This window comes from Urocitellus parryii, chromosome 15 (genome assembly GCF_045843805.1).
Source record: "Urocitellus parryii isolate mUroPar1 chromosome 15, mUroPar1.hap1, whole genome shotgun sequence".
Lineage (NCBI taxonomy): Eukaryota > Metazoa > Chordata > Mammalia > Rodentia > Sciuridae > Urocitellus > Urocitellus parryii.
In genome coordinates this window covers 6624130-6636567 of record NC_135545.1, presented here as the reverse complement: position 1 = coordinate 6636567, position 12438 = coordinate 6624130, and the positions used below count along the sequence as shown (strand labels likewise).

Here is a 12438-nt window from a genome sequence, read left to right as displayed (position 1 = left end):
CCCTGAGGAGGAGAGGAACCACAGGCTGAGATATGGTTTGCCAGGGTTTTCCTGCTCCAACAAGGAAAGAGTTTGGCCATCCATGTGCTTGGGGGCATCAGCAGAGTGTCAGGTGCCTTCAAGCAGGATCCTGACCTTCACCAGATGTTTTGTCTGCTGCCCTCATCTTGAGGGCAGGTTTGAGAAATGATTTTATAAACTGGCAGAACCAGCATTTTGATTTTGAATTTGTGAATTTGCCATAACCTTTTACTGATCTGGAGAGTGTAGCTGTAGAAGTGCCAGCCCATGCAATTAGGCAAGAAAACAAAATAGGTGAGTTGCTTCTAGAAAAAAGAGCACAAAATGCCTTGATCTTGTGAGCTGATGTCATCAAGAGGAATTTGATTTTTGTGTTTACACCAGAGAGTGAAAAGCAGCATTTGATATTCAGATTCTGCTATGAAAATCATCTCTGAAAAATCTTCCCTGCTATTCTTTAAAACAGGTGCCCCCTCATAGATATACAAATCCCCCAGTGAGCCCACATTTTTCACATCCAATGTGTGCCTGGCTCATGAGAGAAAGTGGAGGCTGTGAAGCTTCCTGAATCCAGGTTGGGAGCTGGTATAGTCGCACTTCCTCCAAGCTCTCCTAAACAAAGGCACTCATGAGGCCAGTCCAGATTCAAAGCGTTAGACGTCACAGGCAAAGGATTCAAAGTGAGGGAGGGGATGGAATTGGGGCCATTTTGGGTTATTCATGTCTACTGTAGCAGCCTTGATCATGAATTGGGCATACTGCATCCTGGCAGCCAGGGGAAAGGTAGAGGAGATAAGCTGTCCTCTGAGCGGCCGAACTAACAAGTGTGCTGGGAGCATCAAGTTAGTTCTTGAGCTTCCTGGAAGCCTGGGGAAATAGGGGATGTATTGCCATCTGTCCTAGCTGGCGACCTAATGCTGGGATCAAAATCTGACTATGCCAGTAATTTAAGAAAATGACAAAGCACAAAAACACACAGAAGAACCTTTTCAATAATGGTAAGGAGATGGCTCTGCGACGTTAGGAGTCTGTGGAAAGAGAAATAGCCACCAGATTTCTTTATTCTTATATAGGGGGCACACAAGGGCAGGTTCCATGGAACATTCTATCCCAAAAAGGGCAAAGGTAGGATTACAAAGGAACAGGTGAGGGTAGCTCATCCCCATGGGTGACGCCTACACCTGGAGCCACATTGTCATCTGAGCTGGGGTAATGCCCAAGTTCCTGGGACCTGCCATGGCCCTGCCAGACTGCAGGCAATAATTGATCAGAAGCCAGTGCATCGGGACTCAAAGGCATCTGCATCCAGGGCAGCTCCTGACAGGGATCCCTATTAAAAACAGACAGACGCATCCTCTAGGAAGAGAGTTTTCCCCTTGTGCTCAAGGCCCATAGGACATTCATCCTGTCAGCCAACACCAGTGCCCTAAGTGGGTAGATATAAGGTGAACAGGACTTGAAAATCTCATGGCCACCATTCAGGTTTCCCCCTGCTCCCTCTGTGCTCTTGACTGACGACCTCTCCTCTCTTTCTTCATGCCATCTCTCTCCCTCCATGTATCTCTCTGCCATCTCTCTGCCATCTCCCCTCCCTCTCATCTGCCCTCACTCCCCAGAACACGGGGGCCTCCAGCACCTCTCCTTCCTTGGCTCCTTCCCCCCGTCACCCCCAGGATCTGCAGGGAGGCGCGGCTCGGACACTCCTCTGCCAGGGGGTGGGTGTCCCTGTGCATCGACGGGTGAGGCTGCTGGACAGGGAGGGTGGACTGTTGGGCTGGGGACCTGGCTTGAGCATCATGCAGCCCCTCTCCTCTCTGCTGGAGGTCTCTCCCTCCCCCTCCCCCCGTGCCGGCCCCTTCTGCAGTTTCCAGTGTCTAATTGACCCTCAAGGAAAGTACAGGCAAGCATGGTAAAGCTGTGGGGTTTTGTTTTTAATTTTTAATTTGTTCATTTAGTTGTGTTTCTTGAATGCTTCCTATGTGCTGTTCATGATATGGAGCTCTATTATGATCGACACTCAGAATCCTCCTCACAACCCAGTGAGGAGGATGTTAGGACTGTCACCCCCATTATGCAAATGAGGAAACTGAAACACAGAAAAAGGTTAAGTAACTTGCCCAAAGTCACACAGCCACTAAGTGGCCGAGCTGGGATTTGAACACAGAACCTGACTTCTTCCCTGTGCTCTAAGCACTTGATAATTATCGTTTTGAAAATGACTGAAAGCTTGAGAGTAGGGGAGAGTTGAACCCAGGGAGGAACAAGTCACACTCCAGGCCCTGCCCTAAGGCTGGATTATCCAGTTGACCACTGATGGCCTTTAGGTGGGTTGAGTTTCACAGGACATCAGATGCTGCCCGGCTGCAGGTTTCTGAGAACCCGGCCTGATTCCGTGCACAGAATGTGAGATGACACAGAAGGAAGGTGTGTGGGGTTTATGTTACTAGCTGAAGTGGCCCCGCCAAGTGGCAACAGAGGGCACAGGTTACTGTGAAATCGAGGCTTTCTAGAAAAGGAGCTTAGAGGGAAGCACTGCGCCCTGTTCAGAGGTCACACGTGACAACTGGCTTTATCACATTTTCAAGGTGTCACTGTTCCGTGCTCCTGCAGTTGCACTGGGGTTGCTCTCCCTGTTTCCCTCTCTGGGCCTCAGTTTCCTCCTCTGTAAAATGGGAATGACCCTAGGCTTACACGCAGTTGTGTGTGAACTGCTCTGAGCACAACCAGGGAGAGTCTCTACAAGTTGTAGGTGAGGGGCATCCTCAGGCCCATCGTCAGACGCCGCTTGTGTCTGATGAAGGAAGTATCTCATCCTTGAGAAGAGGGATCTGAGGTCCCGGGGAGCTGGAGAAGGCGCACACTGAATCTTCTGAGCCCTGGGACCTTGTGCACAGTCTCTGGTCCCTCAATCTGCCCTTCTATCCAGTGGGGCTGACAAGAGCCACCTCCCGGGCTGTGTGCTCTGGGCATTTATGATGATATGAAATGATAAAGTTCCAGGGCCCATAGGTCCCATAAGCGCAGCTCCTTCAAGCTGACCGGACTCCCCCTCTCTGTTTCGCCGCCCACAGTGGAGGGCATCGTGGGGCTGGAACAGGTGAGCAGCCTCGGGGACGGCCCTCCAGGCGGCCGCCCGCGCCGCGGCATGTTCCGGACGGTGGGACAGCTCTACAAGGAATCCCTGAGCCGCCTCATGGCCACGCTCAGCAACACCAACCCCAGCTTTGTTCGCTGCATCGTCCCCAACCACGAGAAGAGGGTGAGTGCGCCCGCGCAGGGAGGCCTGGCCGGTCCTTGGCCGCACCCACACGGGGTCCGTTTGCGATCCGCCGCCCGCTGGTTCTGCCCGGCGCGTGGCGCCCCCTTGTGGCCGCCGCCGACCCCGCGTGTCCGCTCCCTCTCCGCAGGCCGGGAAGCTGGAGCCGCGGCTGGTGCTGGACCAGCTGCGCTGCAATGGCGTCCTGGAGGGCATCCGCATCTGCCGCCAGGGCTTCCCCAACCGCATCCTCTTCCAGGAGTTCCGGCAGCGGTGAGCGGGCCGGCCCGTGGCGGGGCTGAGTGGCGCGCAGGTGTGGGAGCCCCCGCAGCTTCAGTACCCTCAAAGCTACTTCTGAAGTGGGGCCGTTGGGGACAGGGACACACTGAGTCCCTGGTGTCCTCCTCCGTGAATTGGGAGGACAGTATCCACTCAGTTGCCCTCCATACAAAGCACGCGGAACGCTTAGGGACCTGGGCATGTCGTGCCTCTGTTGGGACCAGGGACCCTGAATCATGACTGAACTCACCCCAGCGTGTCGCAGCCTGCGCTTTAACACGGAAGCAGAACAGGCTGGAGAGGACACTCTCAGAGTCTGATAAGCAAGGGTAACAAAAAGTGTGCTACCCCAAGCCACAGAGAGCGTGTCACCCCTTAAACACAGAAGCGCTGCATGGAGCCCTGGAAACATTCTAGTAGCCACGTTTTTAAAAGTAAAAGCACCAGGCAAGACTGGCTTTAACACTCTTACCTAACCCGGTGCATCCAAAGTATTTTAACATGTGATCAATATGAAAAAAAAAAAAAATTAGCAATGGGGTATTTTGCAAAACTGCTTTCCTGGCCAGTTTAGGAAATCTAGTCTATGCTGCTAGAACGCTGTTCCTCTGCCCTCACTGCCCACCACAGGTATGAGATCCTGACGCCCAACGCCATTCCCAAGGGCTTTATGGATGGGAAGCAGGCCTGTGAGAAGATGGTGAGTGTGCCCACCCACTTGCCCACATAGGGGCCCAGGCACGGGAGGGGGACTGGGACCTCCTCTCCCCCACCTCCTGATCCTCCCCCTCTTCTCCCCCCCACTGACCACTCCATCCCTCACAGATCCAGGCCCTAGAATTGGACCCCAACCTCTACCGTGTGGGACAGAGCAAGATCTTCTTCCGGGCAGGGGTTCTGGCCCAGCTGGAAGAGGAACGGGACCTGAAGGTCACCGACATCATCGTGTCCTTCCAGGCTGCTGCCCGGGGATACCTGGCTCGCAGGTGGGGGTCTTGCCATTCCTCAGGAACCTGTTGGCTGAGGGCAGGTCAGGGAGAGGTTGACCAGATGACCCTGTGTGTGTGTGTGTGTGTGTGTGTGTGTGTGTGTGGCGGGGGTGGACACAAAGGTGGAAGGACTCCAGGGAGTTGTGCCCTGGCTTCTTGGTCCCGTGGCCAAGTGCTGTTGAAGACAGTGAAGACAGCCGAGTGGCCCAGCCCTCCTGGGTTTGCATGGGTCTTGATTTCCTGGGATGCAGGACCCTCAGGTTTGAAGCAGAGAAGGCCTGGGGTAAAGGCCCTTGGTGCGGGGCCTGGCATGTGTTAGGATGCAGGAAGTTTGGGGGTGCCTCCTGCCCCCTTAAAGGTGGCTCAGAGAATGCAGAGCATAGCAGAAGAGGGAATCCCAAACACCAGGCTGGGGGGCGCTGGGGAGCCAGGGAGGGCTGGGATCAGGGAGGGCCAGCTCTGGAAGGAGGAAGATCCCTCTGAGGGCCTGCTGGGGTGGACACAGGGGAGAGGGTGGGGGGTGGGGGGGGGAAGAGGTGGGGGAGGGGCTAAGTCAGGAGGATGTCACCTGAACGGGGACTGGGGCTCTGGGCCAGGCAGAGAGAGCTGAGGACAGGAGGACTAACGAGACCCACCTACAGCAGAACAGGCCGCACACCCTGGGCATTTAGGAATGGGCAGGCGGAAGGAGCTCCAGCCCCTTGCTAAAGGGACTCTCCATCGCCTATCCCCGCCCAGGGCCTTCCAGAGGCGCCAGCAGCAGCAGAGCGCCCTGAGGGTGATGCAGAGGAACTGTGCAGCCTACCTCAAGCTGAGGCACTGGCAGTGGTGGCGGCTCTTCATCAAGGTGAGGGCAGCTGGAGGGTGGGGGGCTGAGCAGCCGGATGACAGTGTCTACCTGGACAGTGACTTCCTCCATTCAAGCCTCAGATTTCTGTATCTGTAGAATCCGTGCAAGCTTTGTTAACCAGGTTTTTTTTTTTTTTTTTTTTTTGTAATTGTGCATGAACAGAATGCCTTTATTTGTTTTTTATTTATATGTGATGCTGAGGATTGAACCCAGTGCCTCACACATGCTAGGCAAGTGCTGTGCCACTGAGCCACAACCCCAGCCCTACCCAGGATTTTTTTAAGTAGCAAGTGACAAGAAAATCTGACTCAAGCCAACATGGTTAAAAGATACAGGGAAGCTGCAGTCAGCTGGATCCAGGGCAGAAGGAGCCCACCTGAGCTTGTTGTTTAGGGTTTTCAATGAGATTTTAATCAGGTCCAGTGGGAAGATATCAAGCAGAGTTGTGTAAAACTGAATAGAAAACAAGAGAACCAAAATTGCCAGAGTGCATCCCACTTAGCAAGGCTGGAGCAGTTTGGTGAGGCTCTGGTTGCAGTTACCAGGTGCAGACCCTGCACCTGTCCTTCCCACCTACAACAGGCAAAGTAAAGTGCATCTCCCACCCTGGGACTTTGGGTTTAGGACACTGCACAGAGGAGCAGGGGCCCCAGGCCACAGAGGATGACTTCAGGGGGAAAACAAATGTGTTAATGCACTTGGTGGGGCTTGCTATGTCCCTGTCAAGGTTTTACACCCTTTAGAAGGGGTAACTTATTTCTTTCTTTATTTTTGTACCAGGAATTGAACCCAGGGGCACTCAGCCACCGAGCCACATCCCCAGCCCCCTTTTGTATTTTAGTAGAGACAGGGTCTCACTGAGATGCTTAGGGCCTTGCTAAGTTGCAAGGCTCCTGCCTCAGTCTCCCGAGTTACCGGGATTACAGGGGTGCGCCACCCCGTGCGGCCTACAAGAGGATAATCAGAGCACCTTGTCAAGTAGGGGCCGTTAGATGGACCAGGAAGCAGCTGGGGGCTTCCCACAGCACCAGGAATGCTTAGCCCCTGGGCCTCCAAGCGGCCTCCCACCATGGGAGCCGCCATTCCATCACCCCTCCCCTCTCTCTAGGTGAAGCCACTGCTGCAGGTGACACGGCAGGACGAGGTGCTGCAGGCGCGGGCCCAGGAGCTGCAGAAAGTGCAAGAGCTGCAGCAACAGAGCGCCCGGGAAGTAGGGGAGCTCCAGGGCCGAGTCGCACAGGTGAGGGGCGGGTGGTGGGCGGGGCCACCGGGGCGTGGTCAAGAGAGCGACGGGGCGGGGCCACAGGAAAGGAGGACTGGGAGGCCAGATGTGAAGGGCGGAGCTTCTGCTCCAGCCCCAGTGCGGGGCAGGGCTGCAAGGAGAACTGTGGGGCACAGCAGGGTGGACTGCGGCTGTGCAGCGCGGCTGAGCCGCACCGTGAGCGCGGAACTGCAGTCTGGGGTCAGATTGGGGTCGCAGGGTCCGCAGAGGTGGGATGGGAGGACAGTAAGGTGGCGGAGTTCTAAACTGTTTCCCGCATGTTTCCTATCTAAAATGCTTCTGGGGTAGTTTTCTGTTGATTTTATTTTTATTTTTTATTTTGGTCCCAAGCATTAAGCCACCGAGCACTTACCCACCGAGCCACATCCCCAGCCCTCTTTTGTAGAGACAGGGTCTCGCTGAGTTGCTTAGGGCCTCGCTAAGTTGCTGAGGCTGAGTTTTGAACTCTAGATCCTCCTGCCTCAGCCTCCACTGGGATTGCAGGCATGCGCCACCGCACCAGGCTCTGTTGACTTTTTCTCAATTCTGTTGGTTGGGTCGCTGTCCGAGTTAGTTGTATTAAATGAAAGGCGAAGTGGAAAAGCTCTGCTGGGTTAGCTGGAGTACGTACTGAAAGGGGAGGGACTGGCCAGGAGTCCTGAGGAAGGGCTGGAGAGAAAAAATCCAGGACAGAGAGGATGAGATCTGAGCCTGCGAGGCTGTGGGGACAGGGAGGAGGGGCCAGGGCAGAGTCTAGGACAGGAGGGACAGAGCTGGGGACTGATGGGCGGTGGGAGGTGAAGAGGGAGGTGCGCGGGGGCCTGAGGAGGCGCCTCCCACCCACTCCTGCCCCCAAAGCCAGTTAGGTAACAGGAAGGTCATGGCGCTCCACGAAGGGCCACCTTGGGAGCCCGGCCTGCTGACTGCTGACCTCTCGCTGCTCCCCAGCTGGAGGAGGAGCGAACCCGCCTGGCCCAGCAGTTGCGAGCGGAGGCAGAACTGTGTGCGGAGGCCGAGGAGACTCGGGGGCGGCTGGCAGCCCGAAAGCAGGAGCTGGAGCTGGTGGTGTCGGAGCTGGAGGCCCGCGTGGGCGAGGAGGAGGAGTGCAGCCGGCAACTGCAGACCGAGAAGAAGAGGCTGCAGCAGCACATCCAGGTCTGGCCTCGACTGCCCGCCACCTCCCTGGACCCCTCTTGTCTACCCCAACCGCCTTTGCTTCTATATATCATGTTTCTTTTGCCATGAATTTACAGAAAAAAAGTCAGCTCAAAATGACTTTTTTAGGGGAGACCCTAAAACATGTAAGCTTCAGGTATGGCTGGGTCCAGGCACTCAAGTGATATCTTCAACATTCCGCCTCTCTGCATCTCCTGGCTCTGTCTGCCTCGTGCTGCTGCGTTCACAGGCAGCTTCACTTCCATGGCTCCCCGTCAAGATTTAGTGTGTTTCACACTCAAGGCCTGGCTCAACTTGGACGCTGTGTTTTCATTGGAAACATTTGATCTATACTTACATTTCAAATCTTCTACAGTTTAAAAAAAAAGTAGATTCACAAACCCAGCTTGTTCCAGACACACTTAAGAGTTTTCATAGTGTCTGGTCTTAAGTTTCAAATAAACAAAGTCGAAAATTTGGTTCCCCAGCTACAGTGGCCACATTTCAAGAGCTGTGTGGCATTTTAATGGCCTCCTCTTCAACTCCTTGGTGGGGGAGGGACGGTGCCCTAGAGTTTGGGGACACTGAACTCAGGGTACCTGAAGGATTGCAGAGACAGACCAGATTGACAGCAGCTCGTGAGTCATAAATACAGCTCCCTAGAATCATTTCATGGCAGGGAACTGACATGTCCTCTCAGGGTTAGGCTGCAAGTGCCGGGTCCCCTGCTCAGGAGGGGAGATGGCCAGGGAGCAGAGTGGTCAGTACCCGTCTGCGTGATTTGTGTCTTTGTTACGCTTACCGGCCTCCATCTGCATCCCCCAGTGCATTCAGGGGAATGTGATTTCCATTATCCCTCCCAGGGCTTTGGGCAGCCCCTGGGGCTCCCCAGGCCTTAGATGCGCTTATGAACCAGTGAAGGAAGTGGGAAGGGCAGTGACCTGTCTGCACCACAAGCCCCAGAGGTCTGCGGGGCGCCCTGCCCACTCCCTTCTCCCTTCAGGAACTAGAGACCCACCTGGAGGCGGAGGAGGGGGCCCGGCAGAAGCTGCAGCTGGAGAAGGTGACAACAGAGGCGAAGCTGAAGAAGTTTGAGGAGGACCTGCTGCTCTTGGAGGATCAGAATGCCAAGCTGAGCAAGGTGGGGCCTTGGGAGCTGGGGGTGGAGTAGGGGTGTCTGCCAGGTGACAGGGATGAAGAATTGGGGTCCAGGTGCTAGAACAGGCTCTGGACACCCACAAGCAAAACCCAAACTTCTCCTACACCTTAAACCATCTCTCGGCCGGTCCTGGTGGCGCAGGCCTGTAATCCCAGTGATGTGGGAGGCTGAAGCAGGAGGACTGCAAGTTCAAAGCCAGCCTCAGCAATTTAGCAAGGCCCTAAACAACTTATCGAGATCCTGTCTCAAAATAAAACTATACAGGGCTGGGGGTGTGGCTCGGTGGCTAAGCGCCCTGGATTCAATCCCATCGCAACAACAGAAACAAAAATGCTGCGGAAATTGGGCCGGCTGGGCTCAGCCTCAGGCTGAGGTGCGCCAGGAGCCAGCAGCAGCCTGGGCTCTCTCTTCTCATGGGAGAAGGACGAGGCCAGGTCAGACCAGACCTCACAGCACCTCTAACCTCCCACCTGCACTGCATTCACCACCTCTTTGGCTAGAACAAGTCATATGGCCAAACCCAGTCTGGATGGGGCTGGGAGTTACATCCCATGGACTGTGCAGAGCAACAGCTCCAGGGTGGAGGTGTAGAGCAGTGTGACAGGAAGACAGTGTGGGGACCACCGAGCCAGCTCTGACCCTTTCTATTCGATTCTACTACCTTTTCCGTGTGCTGGGGATGGAACCCGGATCCTAGTGCCGGGCAAGAGCTCCACCCTGAGCACCCCCTTGTCCTGAAGGACAGTGCTAGCCCATTGCATGTGTTTCCAAAACCACTCAGGGTTTGGAGAGCACTCCCCAGTCCAAGGTCCTCAAACTCCAATGTGCACAGGAGTCGGGAAGGAGCTCATTGAATGCAGATCCTGGTCCAGCTGGTCTGGAGGCCCCAGGCTCTGCATGCCCACCCAGGCATGCGGGTCCACAACCATCCTTTGAGTAGTGCAAGAATCCCGAACTCACACGCGGGTGCAGCCTACTGGGTGCCGGTGGCCATGGTGTTCATGTTAGCGATGCTGGAGCAGCCTCAGTGTCCCTGAGTGGAACTAACAGTCACTGTCCTGCAGCTAACAGCCATGAACTCGTGGGGGAGGGGAAGAGCCCAGAGGCGCCAGGGAATAGGGCAAAGGAGGCAGGGGTGAGAGGAGGGTGACCAGGAAGGTGACGCTCCAGACGCAGGTGAGCATGGGAGAAGCCACTGGTGAGGACCTGTGTGGCTGGCCCTGCTCCTGACCCCTGGCCTCCACTACCCCTCAGGAGCGGCGGCTGCTGGAAGAGCGCCTGGCCGAGTTCTCCTCCCAGGCGGCCGAGGAGGAGGAGAAGGTCAAGAGCCTCAACAAGCTGCGACTCAAATATGAGGCCACAATTGCAGACATGGAGGGTGAGCGCCATGCACTGCACGTAATGGGGGACTGAGGGCCGTGCTTGCTCTAAGGGGACCTCAGGCACACCTCCTGCGCTGTGCGCCCAGCGGTCACATCAGTTAAGTGTGGGAAAGCAGGCCCAGGACAGGAGGGCGTCCCAGGGCCCCATTCCTAAGCATCTCAGATCCTACTCTCGCTCCCTCCCTGGGGGGCTGGCTGCTCCCACCCTCTCCACCTGACTGTCCCTGTCTACCTCGCCATGTTGTCCCTCTGCCCCTCGCTGCTCGCTTTCAATCGGAAAGGAAACAGCATAGGGAGGAGGCCAAGCTCCTCAGAGGCGGGAGTGAGAACTCAGAGCCCGGGGTCGGCTAGGGTCTGGAGAAATTGGTCCCTGAGACCCGGGAGCCTGGGAGGAGGAGGTGGCGTCCGGGGAGGCTTGATCCATGGCCACCTGGGTCTGGAGCCCCGTGCATGACCCCACCTCCCGCTTGCAGACCGCCTGCGGAAGGAGGAGAAGGGCCGCCAGGAGCTGGAGAAGCTGAAGCGGCGGCTGGACGGGGAGAGCTCTGAGTTGCAGGAGCAGATGGTGGAGCAGCAGCAGCGCGCGGAGGAGCTGCGGGCCCAGCTGGGCCGAAAGGAGGAGGAGCTGCAGGCGGCGCTGGCCAGGTGCGGGCGAGTGGGCGTGGCAGGGCCAGCAGCAGGGGCGCAGTGCGGACCCCGGGAGCTCTCCCGGCTGGCTGTGGGCAGACCCCGGCCCTTCCCAGCTGCAGTGTCCCTGCTGCCCAGTGCAGGTAGCAGCGGTGCGAAGCCACCGGACAAGGAAAAGAGGAAGGACCCTGCAGCGCTGGGCGCACAACGCTCCGCCCCCTCAGCCTCCAGGGGCCAAGCTGCTCAGAATCTGCGTGATTTACCCCGTGTGGCTCGCCTGTAATCCTGGTGGCTATGGAGGCTGAGTGAGGCAGGAGGATTGTGAGTTCAAAGCCAGCCCCAGAAACTGAGCGAGGCCCCATCTCAAAAAAAAAAAAAAAAAGTTTGGAGCCTGCTGTATGCCACACGCGCTCCTGGGGTTCCCAGTGTTTTTCTGCACTGGGCTTCACGCAGGCGAAGACACCTTCAATTCTGGGTGTGACTCCATTTCAGAGAGGTTAAAATGTGAAAACTGTGTGTTAGAATCACTACTACACTGTGTGTGTGTGTGTGGGGGGGTGTAAGAACGTGCTCCCTCGAGGCTCCTCTGCTCTCTGCTCTCCAGCTCCTCCGCTCTCTGGACCCGTGACCTCACCTGTCTAGCCTTGGTTTCTTTCTCTGTAAAACAGGGACAATTGCAGAAGCTACCCTAGGGTTAGTGCGGGAAAGCACGCACCCCATACCTCCCTGGACACCGGGTGTTTTGGCTCCTACTTGTATTACTCTTGCTTGTTTTGTTTTGTGGTGGAATCCGCACAGCATCCGCCACTCCAAAGCGCACTCTGCAGTGTGGCGCAAGCACCTCTCCATCCCAGTCCCACACGTTTCCATCACCCTGAAAGGAGATGGGGGCCCTCTCAGCCGTCACTCCACCCTCTGCCTCTTCCCAACCCGACTCCACTCCACCGCGCTGCTCTGTCTAGGCCTGGGGGCAGTTCCAAAGGTAGAAGCAAGCTCCCAACATCCCTCTCCCCTTCTGTGTCGCTGAGCCTGCAGCAGCCCCATCCTCAGAGCCTCTTTCAGCACAGGAACCTGTGCTTCCGAGGTGCCATGCAGGCAGGGACAGGGACGGCAAGCCCTGCCTGGGTGGCACTGAGTGTTGAACCCCCAACAAGTACTGTCCCCGATGCAGAGTTCTGCAGGGGTGCTGCCCGGGGCCACGAGGGACCCTCTGGTGGGTCACGGGCCTGGACAGTGCTCTCCCCCTCGAGCCCCAGTTTCGTCCTCTGGCGGGAGCATTCCAAGAGACAACAAAGCAAAGGACGAGTGGGGACTCTGCCAGCCTCACCTGTGATTACCATGGGAGACATCCCCACCTCACAGCGGGGAAAACTGAGGCCCAAGGACTGAGTCACATGCCCATGGCAGAGCCGGGGTCTGAACCTGGGACTGGCCACTCCCCAAACCCAGAAATCTGGCC

At 56.4% G+C, this 12438-nt stretch overlaps 1 protein-coding gene across 3 annotated transcripts in view; it reads left to right on the top strand.

The window, feature by feature from the left end:
• The window catches only part of Myh14 (myosin heavy chain 14), a 71389-nt gene that overhangs the window by 32330 nt on the left and 26621 nt on the right, over positions 1 to 12438 (top strand). For all 3 annotated transcript variants that reach the window (XM_026406419.2, XM_026406422.2, XM_026406420.2), the window contains exons 16-25: positions 3093 to 3280; positions 3429 to 3550; positions 4187 to 4256; positions 4382 to 4542; positions 5284 to 5392; positions 6504 to 6635; positions 7605 to 7811; positions 8815 to 8952; positions 10225 to 10348; positions 10826 to 10997. In XM_026406419.2, the coding sequence (XP_026262204.1) occupies positions 3093 to 3280; positions 3429 to 3550; positions 4187 to 4256; positions 4382 to 4542; positions 5284 to 5392; positions 6504 to 6635; positions 7605 to 7811; positions 8815 to 8952; positions 10225 to 10348; positions 10826 to 10997 (1423 nt within the window). The remainder of the gene's footprint in view (positions 1 to 3092; positions 3281 to 3428; positions 3551 to 4186; positions 4257 to 4381; positions 4543 to 5283; positions 5393 to 6503; positions 6636 to 7604; positions 7812 to 8814; positions 8953 to 10224; positions 10349 to 10825; positions 10998 to 12438) is intronic.